The 23,955-nt window shown below is 32.2% G+C and overlaps 3 protein-coding genes across 7 annotated transcripts; all 3 read left to right on the forward strand.

Annotated features, from left to right (window-relative positions):
* The first annotated feature begins 2,435 nt into the window (after nt 1-2,435).
* On the forward strand, nt 2,436-7,216 carry LOC123918929 (glycerophosphodiester phosphodiesterase GDPDL3-like). The gene is made up of 9 exons (XM_045971106.1): nt 2,436-2,999; nt 3,568-3,861; nt 3,985-4,106; nt 4,234-4,738; nt 5,186-5,224; nt 5,374-5,658; nt 5,761-5,891; nt 5,984-6,467; nt 6,769-7,216. Exons 1-9 carry the CDS (start codon nt 2,903-2,905, stop codon nt 6,963-6,965), a joined length of 2,154 nt encoding a protein of 717 aa, XP_045827062.1. The 5' UTR covers nt 2,436-2,902; the 3' UTR covers nt 6,966-7,216.
* A 730-nt stretch (nt 7,217-7,946) lies between these two features.
* LOC123918930 (disease resistance protein RPM1-like) lies at nt 7,947-11,332 on the forward strand. Of its 4 annotated transcripts, none has more exons than XM_045971110.1 (3): nt 7,947-10,809; nt 10,844-10,890; nt 10,982-11,332. In XM_045971110.1, coding segments are annotated over exons 1-2 (2,730 nt in total). In that variant the 5' UTR covers nt 7,947-8,081; the 3' UTR covers nt 10,846-10,890; nt 10,982-11,332. The 4 variants fall into 4 exon arrangements, with proteins under 4 accessions (XP_045827066.1, XP_045827065.1, XP_045827064.1 ...); XM_045971109.1 differs by having other exon boundaries at nt 10,985-11,332; XM_045971108.1 differs by lacking the exon at nt 10,844-10,890 and having other exon boundaries at nt 7,948-10,838.
* An 8,289-nt stretch (nt 11,333-19,621) lies between these two features.
* LOC123918932 (sodium/hydrogen exchanger 4-like) lies at nt 19,622-23,668 on the forward strand. Of its 2 annotated transcripts, none has more exons than XM_045971111.1 (12): nt 19,622-19,713; nt 19,814-19,873; nt 20,142-20,188; nt 20,276-20,467; nt 20,721-20,767; nt 20,904-20,970; nt 21,536-21,636; nt 21,719-21,820; nt 22,068-22,212; nt 22,309-22,371; nt 22,461-22,544; nt 22,936-23,668. In XM_045971111.1, exons 1-12 carry the CDS (start codon nt 19,662-19,664, stop codon nt 23,221-23,223), a joined length of 1,248 nt encoding a protein of 415 aa, XP_045827067.1. In that variant the 5' UTR covers nt 19,622-19,661; the 3' UTR covers nt 23,224-23,668. The 2 variants fall into 2 exon arrangements, with proteins under 2 accessions (XP_045827067.1, XP_045827069.1); XM_045971113.1 differs by having other exon boundaries at nt 19,658-19,713; nt 19,818-19,873; nt 22,936-23,536.
* The last annotated feature ends 287 nt before the right edge of the window (nt 23,669-23,955 follow it).

The following is a 23,955-nucleotide window of genomic DNA, read 5'->3' on the forward strand; positions in this document are numbered from 1 at the left end:
TCAACTTACAAAAAAAAAATTGTGGTGATATCGGGGCTCGGTGGTGGTCTTGGTGGGATATGAGTTTATGTTTTGTCTTATTTTCTTGTTTTTTTTTATTTCTCTCTTTTTGCGTGTTTGGTGTTTTGGGGGTTGCTGGCTCTCGGACTCAGTCTAGTCCGAGGATGCCTTAAGAGTTTTTTATCTACGACTTCATTGTACTCTTGTACTCCCTTTTGTGGACTCTCTTTAGTGTATTCTTTTTGTCCTATTTATATATAATTTATTTGCCATTAAGGAAAAATAACTTACAAAAAAAATAATAATTAATTAATCATCACTCATTGTGTATAAGAAACTCGTGACTGTGCACCCGCAAACAACCACAACACGGAATCAGATTAAGTGCAATTGTGATTGTATGCAGACCGTTTGATCAAGATAATGTGGTTTGGATTTTAAGATATATGAACTGTCCAATCATGATCTTACGGTCTAAAGCTTCTGATTGCATGAATACACCTACTTTTGAATTCACTTAATCTATGTCCCCACAACAAACATACGCAAAAATTTATGGCTCCAGATTTTCATATAATTTCCTCACTTCTTGAAAAATAATTGAGATTTGCATCCTCTAAAGTGAATAAAATGTAAATTGAAAAAAAATTAAGGGTTGTTGTGATTGTAACGGTCTCATGATTTGTTACGATGTACCTATAATATTTACCTTTGATTTATTCATTAACACTTGAGATTTGAATTCTCTAAAGTGAGTATGGGGATATCAAAAATTGTAGTTGTAACAACTTCATGATTTGTTATGATTAGTTACCTATAATATCTATCTTTGATTTATTAATCAACACATTATTCAATTTACACTCTAAAGTGAATCTCTCACTTTAAAGAAGTCGAATCTATCACATGTAATTATATAAAAAAAAATTTATGTAGTTTGTTCAAATACGAACAAATTGTCAAGGATTGCATTTTCTTTTTATTAGGACTAAATTTTAAAATTAAAATAGTGTTTCTAAAATATTTAAAACGGCCATATATAAACAAAATCTATACTCGAAAGCAACTTGTTAAAATCAGTTGAACATATTTATAGTAAATTTACGTTTCTCCAAAATCTGAACCAAATTACATACTCCACATTGTATACTAATCAATGACATCTGTCAAAGTCCCTTTCATCAAGACTTCTATTTAATTTATGGTTTCTTTGTTCCTTAAATCTTGCGATTAATGTTGATTAAATCTTTAAAACATTGTAATTAATTTGACTTAGTAAGTTCTCCCATGTGCAGCAGCACAATTACTGACATCACATGATATGATTGACCAAGTATGTATGATAGACGGAATCAGATTGAATGCGGTCGTCACTGCGTGCAGTCACCGACTGTGAACCGTCTGATCAAGATCAAATGATTTAGATTTTTAAATCCATGTCCATGTTCGACTAATGAAGCCAAATTAACAAGCAACTATTCGTGTATATTCTTCTTTCTACTTTTTTACTTAAAAAAAATATATAGAATATTAGTTATTGTTTATCAATGACACATGTAACTATTTTGTTACAAAAGAAATATGTTAACGAAGATAATTGTGTCAAAAAAAAAATGAAGATAATAAATAGTTAAATATATTAAGTAAGAAAATAAATAAGGAGTTACTTCGTATTTTGTTAAATTTCATTTATATTGATATTCTGAGGATCTTATTAGTGAAAAATTTATACGTATCTCTGTCAATATTTTCTAAATCAATTCTGATCTTTGTAAAATTTTCATCTAAACTTCTTTAATTAAAAAAAGAAAAGAATTAGTCATATTTCCACATATGTGTAAATAATCACATCCAAAAAAGAAATAGATTGAGGTGTCAATAGAAGTTGATCAAGTTGGTAAAAAATTGAGACTCACATCTTAGCATGAGGGTGAGTAACTTATAAGTATTTATGTCAATATTCCCGAAGCCAAGTCTTTGCTTCTCTAATGTGTCAAGTCTCGAATCAAGTACATTTTGGTTGTTTTCTCAACTAAATGGCTTTTTACGAAACAGGCAAGCCAACTCTAATTCTGGTGAACTCTTGTGATAAAAAGATATCATAGACTAGTAAGGATCTGCATCTCCTACCGTAAAAGTAGCACGCTGTATAACAAAATTTTAAATTATAATTTTAAATCGAACGGTTTATATTACATATCAACAAAATTAATTGTAATCAATCTCGATCGTCAATTTTAGATTGGACGGCTTCGACAAGTAAGTGACATAGACATAGTTAGTGCCTCAAATCTAAGTTCGACTGGCAACTACTAGTAAATATCTAATACAGTAAAGCTTTTGATTTGACTAAACATGTGGGATCCACTTTATTTTGGTGAAAAGGGGAGGTTCAACAGAAATTATTAAATGCAGATATAAATGCAGCAATTATTAGCTGCAACAGTACATAAAAAAATTTCACCCTTTAATTCATCTTCTTTCTTCTTTCTTATCCTATCTCACATTTTCTAGTTTTCATTCATCTTCATTTTTTCTCATTTTTATTCATCTCTAATACATGAAAATTTCCAAGTGTTGTATAATACTAACGTATAGTTGAAGGCATGTTCAAAAAACCGCGTTATCATAACAGGATTAACGTGTCATCACATAGTATTATACACTGCCAAAATACCTGTATGGTTGACATGTTTTCATAGTTGACTTCAATAACAGACAAAAAAAAATATGCCAAAGTTGTGATAAGAGTGTGTGTTTGTGGTACATAATAAGGCATTCATTTTTTTGTTTTGTTTCTTAGAACTCCACAATTTTTTTTTTACAAGTTTACATGTATATGCTTCCTTAATTCATATCATCAATTAAAATCCGAGTTAAGGGTTTTGTTGATTAGAAATCTATGTGGAAGTTCATGGCACTCTCTTCTGTATTTCCTCTGTTTTTTCTTCATTGCTCATTGTTTGTAGCATTGGTATCTGGGTGTAAAACATTGCAAGGTGAGTTTCTAATTCTATAACATTCACACACACAGCGTGCGTATGAATGTATGTATGTATGTATGTATGTATGTATGTATGTATGATATTGTATTGTCAATGTTAAAGTAGTATGTATATGTATGTATATGTATGTATGTATGTACGGTGGCGGAGCCAGCAAATTTATAAAGTCTTGGCAAAATCTCAGTTTTGCCTTGAAAAATTTCAGTTTCGCCCTAAACTAACCCTTAAAATACCAATTTTTTTTACCAGTGCCGGGGCTGCCCGTGCGGTGGATCGGCCATTGTGTATGTATATATGTATGTATGTATGTATGCATATGTATTTATGTAATATTGACAATGTAAAAAAGTAGTAAATTTTGTTGCAAGATGTGTTCATCATTAACAAATGTCAGAAATTATTGGACCTTATCTATGAAGATGTATACATAAATGCAATGTTTTAAATCACAATTGTGTCGCGGTCATATCATGATTCCTGATATTGTGAAAAATTGCGGTCAAATACGGCTGATACATACAATTGTGGCAGCTTTGTGATACTTGTTTGGTATGCTGTGCAGGGTCACCACCAGTGGTAATAGCACGAGGCGGATTTTCGGGGATATTTCCAGATTCAAGTTTACCTTCCTATAACTTGGCACTAAAAGCTACTTCCCCAAATATCACTCTATGGTGTGACGTGCAACTGACAAAGGATGGAGTTGGGATTTGTTTTCCAGACATCAAGTTGGACAATGCAACCGACATTTCCATTGTTTATCCTGGCAAAGCTAAGGATTACTCAGTTAATAAGGTTCCAACTCGCGGATGGTTTTCCCTCGATTTCAACTTTAATGAACTAGCAAATGTGTCGCGTAAGTTAAATCTTTCTCATTGAATTATAAACTTAATGGTTTTCCACGGAGAGTTACAATCATTTTTCGCCTTTTTGATATATGAATGTAAAGTGACTGATAATTTTCTTGTTACTTGGACAGTTGTTCAGGGAGTGTATTCTCGAACGAATAAGTTTGATGGAAGCAACTATCATATTTCCACGGTTGAAAACGTAGCTAAATTAGTAAAATCGCCATCAACCGGCCTATGGTTAAATGTTCAGGTAATGATGAAATGAAATGTAACAAACTATTTTGTTTCAAAGAAAGTCCTAATGTTCAAGATTGTTACTTTTGATTTTTAATCTCTATTGTTGACTCAATATATACGTTTTTCGAAATACTATGCAGCATGATACATTCTACAAACATCACAATTTGAGTGTAGAGAAATTTCTATTGTCTCTTTCTACTAAAGGAGTATCAATCAATTACATCTCATCGCCTAACGTGGATTTCTTAAGACGAGTAAGATCAAAGTCCGTTTTTAAAAAAACCGTCACGATCTTCAGGTTTCTAGAGCAATATAAGATTGAACCTACAACCAACAAGACTTATGGAGCACTTTTGAAAAACCTCAAATTTATCAGAACATTTGCTTCTGGAATTCTTGTTCCAAAAGGCTATATATGGCCTGTAGACTCGCAACTTTATCTGCAGCAACATACCTTTCTTGTCTCAGATGCTCATAAACAAGGGCTTAAAGTTTTTGTTTCAGATATTGTTAATGATGTTCCCTTCAGCTACAATTTCAGTTATGATCCTATGGCTGAATGTTTGTCTTTCATCGACAATGGTAACTTCTCTGTTGATGGTATTCTCTCTGATTTTCCGGTAACTCCATCTGCAGCCATAAGTAAGTTTTGTTTCCTCTCTATAGATTAGTTTTTACTTTTTACTAAATGTATACATTTGTCAGTGTAAAAAAGTGTTACACGTCTATCCAATCATATCTCACGGCATAGATATTTGTAGAGATATTTTATGAATAATATAAAGGCTAAATTCCATTTTTGGCTCCCTAACTTTAACAAACTTGCGATTTTGGCCTCTAACTTTTATAATAGCACTTTTGACCCCTAACTTTAACTCCTTTTGCAAAAGGCTCGCCCGCCACAGATTTCGACCAAGTCAACGCACACGTGGAAAGTGACTCACATGCGACGTCAGAATGTCATGTGAGTCATTGTCCACGTGTGCGTTGACTTGGCCAAAATCAGTAACTCAAATTAATGATACACCTTTTCTTGACTTTATCTTTATCTAATGCTGTCATAAATTATATTGGCAATTCCTTCTGCAGATTGCTTTTCTGGTCTAGGAAGAAATGCCAAAAAACAAGGTATACTTTACTTGAAGTACACTCTATTGATACATTTCATTTCTTCATTTTATGCAAGTTATAACTTATAGGATGTATTGAGGTAGCATAATATTTAAATAATCTTTATTGACATGTTCATGCTTCTTGAATTATTTTTCATGCTAAAGTGGAGACTTTGATAATTTCAAAATATGGAGCAAGCGGAGACTATCCAGCTTGTACAGATCTTGCATATAAGAAAGCAAAGTCAGATGGAGCAGATGTAATTGATTGTCCTGTTCAAATCTCCAAGGATGGAGTACCATTTTGCTTAAGTTCTATAGATCTTTCGAAGAGTACAACAGTTTCTAATACGAAATTCAGAAATCGTGCGGCTATTATTCCAGAGATTCAAAATGGCAGTGGCATATATACATTTAGTTTGACATGGAATGAAATCAAAACATTGACGCGTAAGTCGAATGATCCATGTTCTTGAATGCTTATCTTCTATATATGATATTGTTTAGGCATTGTATCGTTTGATTTATTTCTTCGTTTTTCGTACATTGCAGCGTCAATATTGAAACCTTTTGAGAAATACCTATTGTTCCGGAATCCGAAATTCAAAAATCAAGGGAAATTTGTTACCTTGTCTGATTTTTTATCCTTGGCTAAAGGCTCTGGCATCTTGATCAACATAGAAGTGAGTTCTTACATGATCTTGATAATTGTTTAATTTGCAACTCGATTAGTTCCCTTTACGCTTTGTTAATGACATTTTTCTTTCATTATCAGAATGCTGCCTACCTTGCAGAGAAGCGGGGACTAAGCGTAACCAAAGCAGTCCTTAATACTCTAAAAAAATCTGGTTATGATGAACAAAGATCTCCTAAAGTTATGATTCAATCAACACACAAATCAGTACTAAATATATTCAAGGATAAATCCAAATATGAAAGGGTTTACAAAGTTGGTGAGAATATTCGTGATGCTGACAACAAAGCTATCGAAGACATAAAAACATTCGCTGATTCTGTTGTGGTACAAAAGGCTTCTGTTTTTACTCAAAGTGAAGCTTTTCTAGTAAACTCTACAAATCTTGTAGCAAGGTTGCAATCATTTAAGCTACCAGTTTATGTAGAAACTTTCAGCAACGAATTTGTATCTCAAGCATGGGATTACTACTCAGATGCATTTGTTGAGATAAATTCATATGTGGTTGGAGCTAAGGTTAATGGCATTATTACCGACTTCCCTAAGACTGCTGTGAGATACACGAGTAAGTATAAATTTCAAGTCCATATAGATATTTTGATCCTTGAATGTATGAATCGATGTCATTATAGTTCACTAAATTTCAATATTAGTCAGTTTGGTCCGCGTATGAGATTTTTTTTACTTTGGTCCTCAGACATGTCTTCTGTTAGTCAGTTTGGTCCATAAAATTACTAACAGACTCACTCAAGAATGTTTCGATAATTTTGATATATTCATGAACTATAATGACACTGTTTCACACATTCTACTTCTATGATATTTAACTCTTATTTCTGACTCGATTGTTTCTCTACTTATTGCAGAGAACAAGTGCTTAAAGCATGGAAACAAAGCACCTTATATAAGCCCTATTCAACCTGGAAAACTTTTAAAACAAGTTACTGATTTTTATCTTCCACCACCTTCCCCTCCACTCCCAGTTTTACATGACAGTAATGTTACTGAGCCACCTTTGCCAAGTGTTTCTAAAAAACTTCCAATTTTCAGCGGTGCTCGTTGAATAGTAGCAGCTGCAGCCACCATCACAGTATAAAGAAAGCAAACAGGAAACAAAGTTTAGCATCCATACATGCCATTTAACTTGAGAGCTCCATTCTTTGAACTGGGGAATTCAAGGATTTCTTTCATTGAGAAGTATTTTACCTTATTTTGATTGTTCTATTCTATGATGTGATTATCTAAATAGCATTATTTCATTGTCAATAAAATTCTTTTGGACTGTGGAGATAAAATTTTCCTTGCTTCTATCAATTTGCACAACAATTACAACACATTTTCAATTACCTCAAATATAAAATACACTGCATTTGGTCTTTATATGTTACTATTTTTTTATAGTAGCAATAAAATATCAATTACTATACATATTATAAATTAACAACAACAATCACAATTAAAGCTTTATGTTATTTTATAATCATAAACAGGAAACCAAAAAACAAACAAAATTATAAGAATGAGTACTTTAAGTGTGAATAAGTCTCACATATCGACCGTGAATGGAAAAATATAGGATTTATATGAGAAGTGACACATATACTAGATGCCTTAAAATTTTGTGAGTTTCCTTCTCTTGTGGTCCTTCCAATAACATTTTTTTTTTTAGAAAAAATATTGTCGCTTGCAGTCCAGGATTCACTGTTGTAGCAGTTTGACACAGTTTCACGTAGTTGTCAATCTCATCCGTTGAATTTAGATCGGACGGTTCAGATTATATACAGAAATAAATAATCTCATCCATTGATTTTGATCGGACGGTCTACACGGTAACAGGAAAACTATTTCCTCTCTTTGATGGAAAGTATGTTCAAAGAGGTAAGGAGATAAATTTAATGCAGAGGGTGTATCTTAAATCTGGTGTGACTCAATCATCTAAAAGTCAGAAAACAATGTGTACCATGCACAACCTCATTGACTTCTGCATAGTAGAATTGACTCAACCATGTGTACTATGCTTGATATTTGCAAAAGAGACACGCTTTACAGATTCCCATTTTGTGGACAACAGGGAACTTCCTTTCTTTATGATAGAATAGAAGTATAGAACAAACAAAAAAAAACTCTGTAATCTTCTGTCTTCATATAACAAAAAAACAATAGTCACAACTTTACTAAAATGGCAGAAATTGCAGTGTCTTTAGTTGTAGACCAACTACTTCCACTGTTAAGGGAAGAAGCCAAGTTGTTGAGAGGTGTTCACAAGGAATTTGCAGATATTAAAGATGAACTGGAAAGCATCCAAGCCTTCCTTAAGGATGCGGATAAAAGAGCTGTTTCAGCTGAAGGTGAAGGAGTTAAAACATGGGTGAAGCAAGTTAGAGAAGTAGCTTTTCGCATAGAAGATATCATTGATGATTATTTGATCCAAGTAGGACAGAAGCCTCGTAAACCTGGATGTGTAGATTTAGTCTGTAAGATTAAAACTATGATCCCTCGTCGTCGAATAGTGTCTGAGATTCGAGATATTAAGTCATCTGTGCGTGAGATCAAGGAAAGAAGCGAAAGATATGGCTTTCAACGTTCTTTGGAAAGAGGATCGAGCAATGACAAATGGCATGACCCTCGAGTGGCTGCTCTTTACATTGAGGAAGGTGAAGTTGTTGGTTATGAAGTACAAAGAGAGAGGTTGATTGATTGGTTGATAAAGGGAAGAGATGAACGGACGGTAGTTTCTGTAGTTGGAATGGGAGGGCAAGGAAAAACCACTCTTGCTAAGAAAGTTTTTGACAGCAAGAATGTCATTGGACACTTTGATTGTCGTGTATGGATCACAGTGTCTCAATCGTATAATGTTGAAGGGTTGTTGAGGGACATGTTGCTAAAGTTTTACAAACAAAAAGGAGAAGATCCTCCTAAGGATATTTTTCAAATGGATCGAGGTTCATTAACCGATGAAGTGAGAAACTACTTGCAGCAAAAGAGGTACGTTATCGTGTTTGATGATGTTTGGAGTGTACATTTTTGGGATGATATTGAATTTGCTATAATTGATAATAAAAATGGAAGTAAAATATTTATCACAACAAGGAACCTAGATGTTGTGGTGTCTTGTAAAAAATCTTCTTTCATTGAAGTGCTTGAGTTGCAACCATTAACTCAAGAACAGTCTTTGGAGTTGTTCAATAAGAAGGCATTTAGATTTGACTATAGTGGGTTTTGTCCAAAGGAGCTCGTTTCTATAGCTTATGAAATTGTTAGAAAATGTAAGGGTTTACCACTAGCAATTGTTACCATTGGTGGTCTTTTGTCTGCTAAAGAGAAAAATGTGTTTGAGTGGCAGAGATTTAGTGAAAATCTAAGTTTTGAGCTAATGAAAGATACACATCTAATTGGGATAAAAGAAATTTTAGGCTTAAGTTACGATGATTTGCCTTACTCTCTCAAGTCATGCTTGTTGTATTTTGGAATATATCCAGAAGATTATGAAGTTAAATCAAAGAGAGTGATTCGACAGTGGATAGCGGAAGGATTTGTGAAGGAGGAAAGGGGGAAGACTTTGGAAGAAGTTGCAGAAGGATATTTAACAGAGTTGGTCCATAGAAGCTTGGTGCAAGTATCTTCAATAAGAATTGATGGAAAAGCTAAAGGTTGTCGTGTTCATGATCTAATACGTGATATGATCCTTGAAAAATTTGAGGAATTAAATTTTTGCAATCATATTAGTGAAGATGGACAATCATCCTTAAGTGGAACAGTTCGGCGGCTATCAATAACAACCACTTCCGATGATTTCATTGAGCGTATTGAAAGCTCACATGTTCGGTCAATACTTGTTTTTACAAATAAAACATCAAATACGTTAGCGAAGAGAATTCCTGAAAAATGTAGGTGGTTGAAGGTTCTTGATTATGAACCTACTCCATTGTTTAACATTCCTGAGAAGTTTGGAAATTTGATCCACTTGAAGTATTTAAGTTTGGGGTATATAACAGCAGGTAAAATCCCAAACTCCATTGGCATGCTACAGAACCTGGAGACCTTGGATCTAAAGGCTACTAGTGTTAGTGAGTTGCCAAAAGGTATTAGCAAGCTTAGAAATTTAAGACATCTTATCGGCTCTGGACTGTCGTTGATTCAATTAAACAACGGTCTTGGAGAGATGACATCCCTACAAACTCTGTGTTATATTAATTTAGGTATGGATGGTGCTGCAGAGGTAATTAAAGAGTTAGGAAAGCTGAAGAAGATGCGTGAGTTGGGGTTGCTTAATGTTCGTAGAGAAGATTACAACGTTCTATCGTCCTCAATTAATGAAATGCAACACTTGGAGAAATTACATGTTAAACTAAGTTCTGCAACTAATGATGAATTCATTGATTTGAATTTGATTTCACCACCAACTAAGCTTCGAAAACTTACACTACGTGGGAGGCTTCAGAAGTTACCAGAGTGGATTTTAGAGCTTCAAAATCTTGTTGTGTTGAGGTTGAAGCTTTCATGTTTAACTAAGGATCCAATGCAATCTCTAAAAAGTTTGCAACACTTGCTGATTCTTTCTATAGGAGTTGGTGCTTATGGAGGCTCACATTTGTATTTTCAAGATGGATGGTTTCAGAAACTAAAGGAACTGGATATTGGATCTTCGGATGAATTGAGAGAAATTATTATCGACAAAGGAACATTGTCTTCTTTGAAAAAACTTCAGTTATACGGACTCCCGAAACTGAAGAATATACCGACCGGCATCCAACACTTGGAGAAGCTTGAAGTTCTCCATATCAGGAGTATGCAAGTTGAATACTTGCAGCACAAGTCTCCGGAGGATTGGAATTGGATCATGGAGCATGTTCCCCTTGTAGAAATTTCTACCTCTGATGGAAATATTGTTCCAAACTCAAGGAGATAACTGGCTTCGGTCTAACCGGCTTGTAAGGTGAGAATTGCATCTACTTATAAATTCATATTCAGGTCATTTCACATTCGATGTAAGACTTGTTAACAATATTTTTGTAATCTTTTCATTCCAAAAATTCTAATTTTTGCAGTGGATAGTGATAATAATTTTCTGTGATTTAGTAGGTGTTGGGCTTTAACTTCAAATGCAATGGCAATTCAGATTCTCCAATAGGGACTTTTACTACAACAATTTGGGACTTATGTTCATCAATAAAAAAAGTTATATCTTTTGTCATTATTTTATCATGGTGTATGAAATCTCTATAATTGTTGCTTTTGATATTTAAGTGGTTTGTATTTATAGTATATCATGTTTGTAACATGTTATAAGAGCTTCCCCTTTTGATATTTATGTATTTTGGAATCTTCTTTTCTAGCTTAGTAGTATCAAATATTTTGACAATTACACTTGTAAAAAATTTCAGTTAGAGACCAGTGAAAAAGAGAAAATAAATGGCATTATATTATTAATAGGATTAGGACTGTTCATGGTCCAGTTCGACCAAATAACCGAATTGAACCATAACAATAGTTCAAAAAAACTGAACTGAACCGTTATGGTTTATAGTCAAACTGAATCGAATTGTACTTATGGTTAACCAAACCGAACTGTTAAGCTTATGGTTTACATAACTACTACAGCATTTTCAATCTTTAGTCATTTGAAAAGACATACCACCCGTGTATGATGTACGAATGTATTTGAGACCCGGGAGAATGTTTGAAGAGATGAAAATTCTTTTAAGAAACTGTGTGGTGTTTTTTTTCTTCCCGTATTTGATTTAGTTTGCCTGCTGTCTCATCGGGACTATGTGTTCCTTTTGCTGCATTCGCGTTTCAATGGAGGAAGAGACCGGGGGTTTGTTTTTTTTTTCTTTCCTAGGCAATGTTAGCTTGGAGTTGTTTTTTGTCTGCTTTGATGTGGTGGTCTCTTGTTTCTAGCAGGCCTGTGTGGTGTGTTAGTTTGTAGGGGTCATTTTGACCTTAGTGCTTGCTTTACTGGTTTTTGTTGGTTGGTGTTGTTTGGGGTTTTTTTTTTTTTTTACTAAAAATAAGATGTTGATTCATTTAAATAATTGATAGATGCAAATACAAATTCAACTTCGCTAAAGGATGAATCTGTGAATAAACTCACAACATCCAAGTTAATAGCATATAACGGCAAAATGAGTAATATGATAAAATTAAAGTTACCAGAATGTCTATGTTTCTGCATCAAACAAACACCGTAACACAACGGATAATCCAAAACGCCGCACCAATCGGACGACGACCAACACACTGCCGCACTTAGACGACTAAAATCCCAACAAAAGAAAAAAAATTAAAAAACTTGGTTATGTGAAAATCACCCATTTAGATTAAACGGGAGGAAAATAAAATGCGGATGGGTGATTTTAGGGCAAAAAAGACCTAAAACCATCCCTCACCACTCAAGGAAGAAGAAGGAGATTTGAAGAAAAGAAAATTAGGGCCGCTGAGAGAGAGAGCTTCATGCACTTGAAATGTTTGGGGTGGTTTTTAAGAGCTGTCTGATGCTCTGCTAGTGCAGGACTGTAATCTGTTTTGGTTGGGGGGTTTTAGAGGGGAAGGGAGTTAATATTTTAAAATTTATGTGTTTGGTTCAATTCTTAGGAGAGGAGGGGAGGGACGCGAAGGGGAGCAAAATCCCTCCTGAGACCACTTTTTGCTTCCCCCCAAATCGGGAGGATTTGGAGGGGAGGGGAGGTGTGCAATTAATTTCATTATTGCATTGACAAAGTTACCCTCAACTTTTTTATTTTTGTTTATGGATTTATTTGTGAGCAATTTTCTTCTATATTTATGCGTCACTATTCCAGTTTTTTTTAGTTGTATTCTTTTTTTTTTTTAATTTATTTGTTTTACATTTGCTCACTATTTTTTTTCATTTAAATTAACATTACATATATGATTATAAGATGTTTATTATTTTGATACTGCTGCACAATGAAAAAAAAAACAATAGTATGAAAAAAATATCACTCTATGATTATATATGATTATTGTATGATTTATTATTTTGAGGCTGCTGCACAATTATAAGAATAAAAATGTAAATTACTTATAAAACTTCTCCTTCCCTCCCCTTTATTGAACCAAACATATATGAATTAATATTCATTCCCTCCCCTCCCCTTCCCCCCTCTATAAAAATCTCTCCCATCCCCTCTTTTCAATTGAACCAAACAAATATAAATTTAGCCGTTAAAAAAAACATTTCAATAAAACAGAAAGCAGTATTGAAACAAAAAATCTAGTAGAAAAAGTTTTTATAGTCACATTGATTGTTGTCGAGGATGAATGAAAAAATGAAAAGTGGAAGTTTGTCTACAGTAAAAAAAAAATTAGAAATTATTCCTAAAATTGTAGGACTACTATAAAACCGACTTTTTACATGATAAACGAATTGAAATTATCAATAGGTTTTTTTTAATCTACCGTTTCATAAATTGAGGGTATATGCCTATCAACCAATGAGAACAAATTATATGAAAGTCTACATGTGCAAATTGAAAAGTTTGTTACAAGTTTCTTGTGGGTATCACATGTAAATTCACTCATGTGGCTTGCTTTTATTGGTTGATGGGCATATACCCTCAATTTATGAAAGGGGCCTCACCACGAAATAAAATACACCAGATAATTCAAGCACTTAGGCTTTGTTTGGTAAAATTAAGCTATAAACTAGCTTATAGCTGATAAGTTAACTGATAGCTGAAAAGCTAGTTGATTGAAATTAAAGTGTTTGGTAAAATTAGCTTTTTAAATGATTGATAAATATAAAAAGACATAAAAGGACATTTATATGTAGTGGTTAGTTTTTTATTTTATAAAAAATAATAAAATTAAATTAAAGGTTAAAAATGGAAAAAACTGTAAAAAAAAACTATAAGCTACTAGCGGCCGTTCCGCGCCTGTTTGTGTGATCCACGTTTTCTATTTTATTAACGTAAATAAATTGTAAACAATAATTTATTATAAGTTTGATTTTTTTATCTAAACTAATTTGTGAAAGAGGATTGTGTTAATAAACTAAATAATTATCATTATATAATAATAAAAAAAATTATTTTATAATAAAGTTTATTAACCTTAATAAATTTATTTTTTTTACTTAAAAGTTTATTAACCCAATCCTAATTATTTTCTAGCGGCCAGACAGGGCGCGTTCCGCGTCTGTATGTGTGATCCATATTTTCTATTATGTATGTTGAAAATTATTCTAAATTTTTTATGAATAATTGACTTATGAAGAAAAAAAAATTAAGTTACATATATAGATAGAGCTGTCAAAAAGGGTCGGGCTATCGGGCCGGCCCATTAGCCATATCCTTTTTCACGGGCCGGGCTTCATAAAAGGGGCTGGACCTTATCGGGTCAGGCTTTTTCATGGGCCGTCATGGGCCGGCCCACAGGCTTTTGGGCCGTCCTCTTAAAGAATTAAAAAAATTATTTAAAAAAATTTTATAATCTTTTTATTGTTATATTTTGGTCCTATTTTTATGAATAAATTCATATATAATTTATTATTATTATTTTTGTTGTTTTATTGTTATTATTTGTGTTTGTTCCTATCTATAATCTGTTTTATTCCTATTTTTAAGCAAATCATCTTTATATATTTTTTTAAATTTTTTTTGTGCAATTACAATGAAGGATATAAAACTTGGAATATGGTTATTTTAAGCCTATCATCTTTTTATTGTATTTATTTTATATTCTTTCTATATTTTTGTTTTTACTTAAATTACAATGGATTAATGAAAAATATAAAACTTGGAATTTGTTTTTTTTTGTAGTAATAATAATGATATGACAAAAAACCTATTGGATTAGAATGAGATTATTTGTTAGAGATTTGTTTGTTTGATGAGGATAAAGAGGAAAATATTGTTGTTTGGGAGATTATGTGATAAAATATAGGGATACGAATTACCTTCTTGAAGATTTAGTTGAGAAATATAACATAAATAGTAGAATATGTTTTTTTTTTTCAAAAAAAAAATATACTATGAAAATTAGTGGGTCAGCCCATTGGACAATGTAGGCTTTTGGTTATCGGGGCAGGCTAAGCGGGCCGGGCCATGAAGTTAACAGGCCGGGCTGGGCCGGTCCCTTTATTTGACCGGGCCCCTATAGGCCGGGCCAGGCCGGACCGGGCCGGCCCCTTTGACAGCTCTACATATAGATACCGTAAAACAAAAAAAAAAGTCACATAGAGACGTTGAATCAAATGTAAAAAACTATTAAGTAAAACATATGCTAAAACAATTAGCTAAGTTCATACTAAAAATCGTAACGCTTAATCCGCTTGTGTGATTAATTTTTTCTATGATGCTAACATATATGAATTATAGTGACTAAATTATACAAATACCCTTGTGTAAATAAAATTACACAAATACCCTTGTGTAAGTATTGTGTATACAAAAAAAGATTATGGAATTAGTAATGCAAACAGATTGACACCTAAACAAAATGAAATTAAATAAAAGAAATTTGGATAAAAAAATGTAAGAAAAGAGAGAATTAAAACCTCATTTCTATCTTAAGGGCAACACTATTGTATTGGATTTAGAATGCAGACGAAGTGTGTACTTTTTTTGAATTTCCCTCAGAATGGAGCAATATATAATTCAAATGTGTACACATCATCAACAAAAATAATTTTAGTCTTGTAATATAAATAAAAAACCACATGCTTTCAAAAGAAAATCCTTATAAATGATAAGTACAAATTAAGTCCGTCGACATTGTACAACCCTTGCTATTGTATCATATTCATATCATTTCATTTGAAAACACTCCACATAGAACTTGTAAAGCCTGAGAAAAATAAACATAAAAAAGTAATTATTTAGTGGCCAATAATAAGAAGAAAAAGAAAAGACCCTTATTTTTTTTTAATAAAAAATTAACAATTATTAAAGGGTAAAATTGGGATAATGAAAAATCCATACCAAAGTCATGTATCCTATTTATTATATGTATAGATAAGCTCAAACGCTACTTCAAATAGCATATCAAAAAAAACTATAAGCTCATGAGAAAAAATTTTTACTAAACATTTTTATTTTTTTCAAACAAACTTATAAGTTAGTCCAATAAACTATAAGGTAGCTTATTGGACTTACCAAATACACCCTTAGCATCAAGATTTTCAAAATCTTGTTTTCACGTTAACGCATTAAGTAAGCATGACTATAGTCATGCATTTCATAATAAATAAAAAAATAATTATATATCCATCAATATATTTTGTAAAGAAATAATAATTTTTTTTTCACGTATTAAATATGAGTCTTTGAATCATACATGTCATGTGAGATTAAATATTATATATAATTAAAATACAAAGCGGTGATATATTTTAACCCCTATTGTTTTATTTTATTTTTACGAAATCTCTATTATATTATGTATCATTTTTTTTGACTTTATTTATATATCTACTATTTATCAAATTATTTATTATTATATATTTTAAACCAAAAAAATTACTTATTATATTTAAATGTTCAAAAATATAATAGCAAAAAAAAGTCCACAAATATATTGAATGTCCATAAATCTTAATTCCATGGGTAGAAATGTCGAAATTTTTACGTTGGACGTCATTTCGTCTATCTTCCAGAAAAATAACTTATTATGTTCAAATAATCGCATAAAACTTTGCAATATTATATTATTTTATAAAATATATTTACCGTATATATTTGTTTTGTTTCTCACTTGGTTTCATAAAAATTAACTCTTGCATGCATCTCACTCTATACCTTATTTTCATGTATTTATTTAATAAATATGGGTAGATTACTCTTATATCATGCACAAATATATTTTGCATTACTTGATCAATAAATAATACAATATTAATTAATGATAAAAATTTAATTCATTTAATTGTAAAAATCAACTAGTGCATCATACAAGACTTCTCTGGATGCCATCAAATTGGACTTAGTTTCATATCCTCTTCACAACCAATCTTGAAAGGACTCTTAAATAAAAAAATATTATATAATTACTTTATATATTTAAGATGTTAATAATATTTCTTAATCAATTACTACTATTATAATTTTCTACATAATTTCAATGTATTTTGTTACAATATTTATAATAAATAAAATTTAAGAGCTATAAAATAGGTAGTTATAGTGTTATTCAAGTCGATTATTATCTTTTTTGTCAAAAAAGGTCTATTATTAATTTTCTTTTAAATAAAAATTTAAAAAATAAATTATATTTTAAGGTACAAATGACTTCGACCCCCACTGATGAGAATTTTTGTATCTGTCCCTAATGAACAACACAACGCCACACTCACATAACATAATCCAAACAAACGAAAGCAACTAAAAACTTCAATTTATGTAAAAGTCATATAAATGCATGGGTGATTTTAGGAAAAAAAAATACTTAAAACCACCCGCTTTCACCGGTAAAAAAAAAAAACAAGACAATTCAAAACAAGACCGGAATGGAAATAATGGCCGGCTAAGAAGAAAGAGGGCGTCAAGTTTCACATCTCCCAAATATAGCTATTGAGTATTATTATTAATAAATAATAATAATAAATTAATTAATATTAATATTAATTAATTATTAATTAATTAATTATTAATTTATAATATAACAAGAGGAAGAACTTCTAAAGAGATGACACGAGTTTATATTTTATGCAATCTCTATAACGTGTCATCATTTCTTGTTACACATTTATAGGTACATGTGGTTATTTGTTCCTACTTCTTTTGACTCTTTAACTCATATTCGCCTCATTAATAACAAACATCAATCTTTTTTGTTTTGTACGCAGCAACATCAACTTTTGTTTCATTTTTTCCGTACAAATACAAACTACTGTTGTTACTATAAAAGGTAGTGTGAGTGAATAACTTTTAGAAAACCTACAAAAACAAAGAACAAAATATATAATGGGCATCATGAGTGTGATGGTTGCACTCAAACATCTTGTACCCGATGAGGAAAGAAACGTTGCTCGTGATCATGCACTAGTTGTCCCTTTGACACTCTTTGTTGCTGTTCTTTGTCTTTGTTTGTTAATTGGTCACCTGCTTGAAGAAAATCGATGGATTAATGAATCTATTGTTGCCATTTTTGTTGTAAGTCATCATAACCTCTAATTTCTATTTTTAATTACTCTTTCTATGTCTCTTTCTATGTCTTCTAGAGGTGGGGATGATTAAGATGAATTAATTGTTACTTAATTGATTAAGACGAACAAGAATGATGGTCTAATGAAAATTGATGATTAAGATGAATTAATTGTTACTACTTACTATATCGCTATTTATCAAAAAAAAAATAAAAAATTGTTACTATATCGCTTATTTGATGGGGAATTTGTTACTTAGTTGAACGAGGGTGGGGATGATTAAGATGAATTAATTGTTACTTAATTGATTAAGACGAACAAGAATGATGGTCTAATGAAAATTGATGATTAAGATGAATTAATTGTTACTATATCACTGTTTATAAAAAAAAAAAAAAAATTACTATATCGCTTATTTGATGGTGAAATTGTTACTTAGTTGAATGAGGGTGGGGATGATTAAGTGTATGTTTGGTTTCAATTCTGGAGCAGACAGAATTGATTCTAGACATTTAGAATTGATTCTGGCTTGTTTGGTTTCTCAAAAGTAGAATTGATTCTGTCTCCATAATTGATTTTACTTGAAGCTAAAATTGTAGCTTCTGATTCTAGAATTGATTTTTACACTCAAATTCTTTGTTCAACTCACTTTTGTATGAATATATCCAAACATAAATCAATTGTATCAAACTCAATTCTATCAAAATCAATTCTGTCAAACTCAATTGTGTCAAAATCAATTCTGTCCACCAAACACATACTAAGATGAATTAATTGTTACTACTTAATTGATTAAGATGAATTAATACTAGACAATGAATTAATTGTCTGGGACATGTCGGTCGGCGGACGACACTGACAGTGTGTCCCGGTGTCTGACATCGACACTTATGTGTCCGTACTTCATAGGTCATAAACCAGTGTTAGACTAACTTATTTACTTCCTCCGTCCCTAATTATAAGCATTCTTTCAAAGATAAAATTTGTCCATAAATATAAGTCTCTTTTCAATTCCCTAGACACATTTATTTATTATTACTTTTCCAAAGATAACCCTACTTTGCATTGGAATACCTAAAGTCAACTACGAATACATCTTTTCACCAAGAACAATATAGTAACCGTAGCACCCAAAAAATACACATTTATTACACTACCAACTTTTCTTAATAAGCTGAAAAATTTCAAAGGTGGCTTATATTAAAGGACAGAGGGAGTACATAGTTTGAATCAATGTGTTAAATTTCAGTTGCGACATTGGTCGCATCAGATGTCGCATCAGAATCGATATCAAATATGGTTGATTTGACCTCAATTGTGATTGCATTGCGGTCACTGAGATATAAAAACGACAAACCTTTTCTTAACATCCAATTGCCTCTAAAATATGGCTCTTTTTGATATAGGGGTGCATTGCTGGAGCGATAATTTTGTTAATCAGTAAGGGAAAAAGTTCTCACATCCTTACATTTGATGAAGAATTATTCTTCATATATCTTCTTCCTCCTATAATATTCAATGCAGGGTAAACCTTTCTCTCTTCTATTACACTTTAAGAACCTCTTGTGGCTCCAAAAATATTGATGCTTTTGACTTATCCTGCTTAACAGATTTCAGGTGAAGAAGAAACAGTTCTTCCATAACTTTTTCACAATCATGTTGTTCGGTGTCATTGGTGTTTTTATTTCAGCATCTATTATTACATGCGGTAACGATTGATTAGTCTTTTAGTTATTTTCTTTTGTGAAATTTATAGCACTATCACTATGATAATTTTCATTGATTCATCTTATATTTGGTTCACCTAGGCAGCTGGTGGCTCTTCCCCAAGTTGAACTTCCTTGACCTCACCGTGCGAGATTATCTTGGTGAGATTAATTGGCATCATCATTCAACTTAATATTATGCAGAAACATGGACCTTATTTATAACTTGTTGGTCACAGTTCTGAAACTGGACTATAATATTTAAACTCAAGTTGTAATATGTAACTCTAAGTTCCTCAGAAGTCAGATATGGAGGCATAATTTGCCGAATTATGTGTTCTTTTTTTGCGTTTCTGTGTGTTTCTTTTAAGCCACGGTTTTTATATGTATCATATTTGAATAATAATTTGCTTATCTTAATTTGATTCAGCTTTAGGAACAATATTCTCCTCAACGGACACAGTTTGTACGCTACAGGTTGGTTAGATTGATGAACGGTTTTATGCATTTAATTATATATCAACATGCTCTTAGTGTCAGCATTGCTTATGGAAGCTCTTGTAGGTTCTCTCTCAAGATGATACTCCTTTACTATACAGCCTAGTATTTGGGGAAGGAGTGGTAAATGATGCAACATCGGTCGTACTCTTCAATGCAGTGCAAAAGATTGATGTTTCGAAACTTGACAGCCGGACATTGCGTGTTGTTGGTGATTTCTTGTATCTATTCTCAACAAGTACTGCTCTTGGAGTTGTAGTAAGTACTATACATTGACATTGTATACATAAATTGACGAAGTTATATTTACATGTTATTAGCTAACTTCATGGCTTCGTAGAAATTGTCTAGTTTGTTGATTGCATTACATTCACATGCATCTAGCTATGTTACCAAGCTGTTACATATGGAGAAGCATTTATGAATGAAGTTTACAAATTTTTCTCTTTCTCTGCTCGTACTTTTTTCTCGGGAAATCCTATTTACTTAAATGAATTCATGATTATTGCAGGCTGGACTTATCACAGCATATATCTTAAAAGCCTTAAGCTTTGGAAGGTATGTATATTATTTTCTAAAAGTTCTCCAAAATGGTATTTCCAGCATGATCTGAAATGGTAACATCGAAGTTCAACAACCCCATTTCATATTTTTGAGGACAAGTTAACAAATTTCTCCCTGCATATTCCTGCAGACATTCAAGTGTTCGTGAAATCTCGATGATGATGTTAATGGCATACCTATCCTACATGTTGGCAGAGGTATTAGATGCTCATTTGATCTGTCTTTTATTGATTTGGCATCAGTTACGAGCCTAAAGAACTACGACCTTGTTTGAATAAACAGCTTAATTTAGAATTTATACTTTATAGCATAAGCGCTCATTATATAAGTGCTTATGTATAAGCTATATCTATAACAAATGATAAACTAAAGTCAAACTTTTATGATATAAGTCATAAACTATTTTCATAAGCTATCCTGAAATGCTATGGACATGTAATAGGTTGTTTTCATGAACTCTTCCAAATAGTATCACAAGTGCTTATGCAAGTAGACAAGTTCAAATAAGTTAATTCAAACAAACCCTAAATGTGTTTGGATTCGATCAACATGAAGTCAGCTAAGCTTTTAGAGATTTTGGCTTTATTAAGTTTTCTGATACTTTCCTTCTTGGAGCCACTGAAGTGTGAAACTGCGATGATGATAAAGTTATGATCAAAACGTTTTTAGTTAATGACGTTATATTTTTGTATGTAGCTAAACAAGACATATAACCTCGATTTCTTCTTTCACTATTTGTCGTAACTGAAAATTCTTATGCAGCTATTTGAGCTAAGTGGAATCCTCACTGTTTTCTTTTGTGGAATATCAATGTCACATTATGCATGGCATAATGTGACTGAAATTTCAAGAATCACAACCAGGTATATTGATTAATCTATGGTAAGTTTTAGTTATTTCCAGACTCAAGGTCTGAGATTTCTGATTTTGGTTTCTCTTCTTCAGGCATGTGTTTGCAACAATGTCGTTTATTGCGGAAACTTTCATATTTCTTTATGTCGGTATGGATGCCCTTGACATGTCAAAGTGGAGGATGACCGAATTAGGGTACCATTCCTTTCTAAGACTCTGTACTATAAAATTCCACTAATACATCCTAAGTATTTTGTAATTTTCTTTCACGACGTTCTTTTAATTTGCAATATCAGAATGGGCCCTTTTCACAACTCTATACTATCCTGTGTTATTGAAATCTTCTTAAAATTAACTTGCGAGATACATTGCAATATTTCACCTTGGTATTATAAAGCCTTTGTTTTGTTTAATAAACATTTTCTTGTCAACTTCATTGCAGAATTGTAAATTTGATGGGAATTTACAGCGGCTTAATATTTTTAATATTACTTGGAAGAGCTGCATTTGTTTTCCCCCTCTCCGCACTTGCCAATTATATGAATAGGCGTTCTGAAGAAACACCGAGTATCACATTCAAACACCAGGTTACTAAACATGTTTTATATGATATACTTTTAGTGTTACATTTATACGAGAAAATATTTTTTTCATTGGCATCTTAAGTTTGGTGAATGATTCAGATAATTATTTGGTGGGCGGGGCTAATGAGGGGAGCAGTTTCAATTGCTTTGGCTTTCAAACAGGTATGTGCATGAAATTTTCATTTCTAGACATTGTTAATAAACCATGAGTAATACTAAACCATTGAATTTTCATATTTTTGTTTATGCAGTTCACGTACTCGGGAGTTACTTCTGATCCAATTAATGCGACAATGATCACCAACACCATTATTGTTGTCCTTTTCACCACACTGGTGAGTTGTTGCGTTTCTCGTTCTTAGCGAAATGTTGTTTTCATAAGCAAAATGTTGTTTTCATAAGGTATCCAGGAGGACTTGTTGACATATCATAAGTTGTTTTCGTAAGTTCTCCCAATCAGTCTCACAAGTACTTATATGATATATAGTAGATAAACTCAAATAAGTCAATCTATAAAAGACCCTTCCGTTATATTTTCGGTCAACACTGGACTTGAGTTTTTTCCTATACTCTTAATTTAAAAAAATAACAAATAACAACATAGAATAGTTCATGAGAAATTTCTTAGAGATGTGTCCTCAAGCGAAGTGATTTAATTTCCTGCTTCTGGTATCTCACAGCTTTGGTCATTCTTATAATGTTTCATTATCGCCAAAATGATTGCAGGTGTTTGGTTGTCTAACAAAACCACTTATTCGATATCTACTTCCACACCATGCAACAAGGGCAACCACCAGCCATGAAGAAGAAACAACGGGACCTGTTGAGGACATGAATCTACCTTTGTTATCCTTTGAGGAATCGGCAGCAACTAACATTAGCCGTGCAAAGGAAAGTCTATCCATGTTAATAGAAAGTCCCGTGTACACCATACATTACTATTGGAGAAAGTTTGATGATGCCTACATGAGACCAATATTTGGAGGACCGCGTGCTAACAATTCAGACTGCTAGAAAAGAAGCAATATAACAAATCATCGATATCTAAGAGATGCACTTGGAAGTTGAAAAACAAATGATGATCTGACCCTGTCCAGTTTTGAAGGTTAATTAACTTCTTTGCGCATTCAATGCCACTGTTTAGGAATACACTAACATCAATCTTTATATTGAAAAAAGTTTGGTTGATCAATGCTAGTCGAATCCGGTTAATTTCATGAGACAGAAAGTGGTCTGGTTTTTTGCATAGTTTCTTATTTTGGAATTTAGCCTTTTTATTGTAGCTAGATGTTACTCAAGGCAACATTTTGAAAATTCTATGTTGCCTTGAAATGGATTTGTAAATTTTTTAGTCTTAATCCATTTATTTCTGTGTTTTGAATTCTTAACAACAGAAACATGCATTTTTAATATTTTAATATATTTATATATGGATTTTATCCATATACACCATTTCAAATCGTTTTGACTTTAATTATATCTACTTTCAAAATCACACATATGAGTGATTGTGATTTGCTAATAATGTAATACTTTTTACACCGATGGTGATGGGATTCACCATCAACGTCTATCTTAGATCTGATACCGGATCTAGATATTCAATCTTCAGCACCGACATAGGTTTCCCAGTGTACTTTCTGTGTTGGGCCAATCCATATAGAACTGATTTCAATTGGGTGGATGGTGAGATTAGTGTTCCTCGAATTAATTGGTCTTTAAGTTAGATACCGAGTCTTGAAAAAA

This window comes from Trifolium pratense, linkage group LG3, assembly GCF_020283565.1.
Source record: "Trifolium pratense cultivar HEN17-A07 linkage group LG3, ARS_RC_1.1, whole genome shotgun sequence".
Taxonomy (NCBI): domain Eukaryota; kingdom Viridiplantae; phylum Streptophyta; class Magnoliopsida; order Fabales; family Fabaceae; genus Trifolium; species Trifolium pratense.

Coding starts and splice junctions, on each gene's coding strand:
- LOC123918929 (XM_045971106.1), top strand. CDS start 2,903: ATGTGGAAGTTCATGGCACTCTCTTCTGTATTTCCTCTGTTTTTTCTT. Junction 5,225..5,373: donor AAGAAATGCCAAAAAACAAG/GTATACTTTACT, acceptor TTCATGCTAAAG/TGGAGACTTTGATAATTTCA. Junction 6,468..6,768: donor GACTGCTGTGAGATACACGA/GTAAGTATAAAT, acceptor TACTTATTGCAG/AGAACAAGTGCTTAAAGCAT.
- LOC123918930 (XM_045971110.1), top strand. CDS start 8,082: ATGGCAGAAATTGCAGTGTCTTTAGTTGTAGACCAACTACTTCCACTG.
- LOC123918932 (XM_045971111.1), top strand. CDS start 19,662: ATGTTGTTCGGTGTCATTGGTGTTTTTATTTCAGCATCTATTATTACA. Junction 19,714..19,813: donor AGCATCTATTATTACATGCG/GTAACGATTGAT, acceptor TGGTTCACCTAG/GCAGCTGGTGGCTCTTCCCC. Junction 21,637..21,718: donor ATTTCAAGAATCACAACCAG/GTATATTGATTA, acceptor TCTCTTCTTCAG/GCATGTGTTTGCAACAATGT.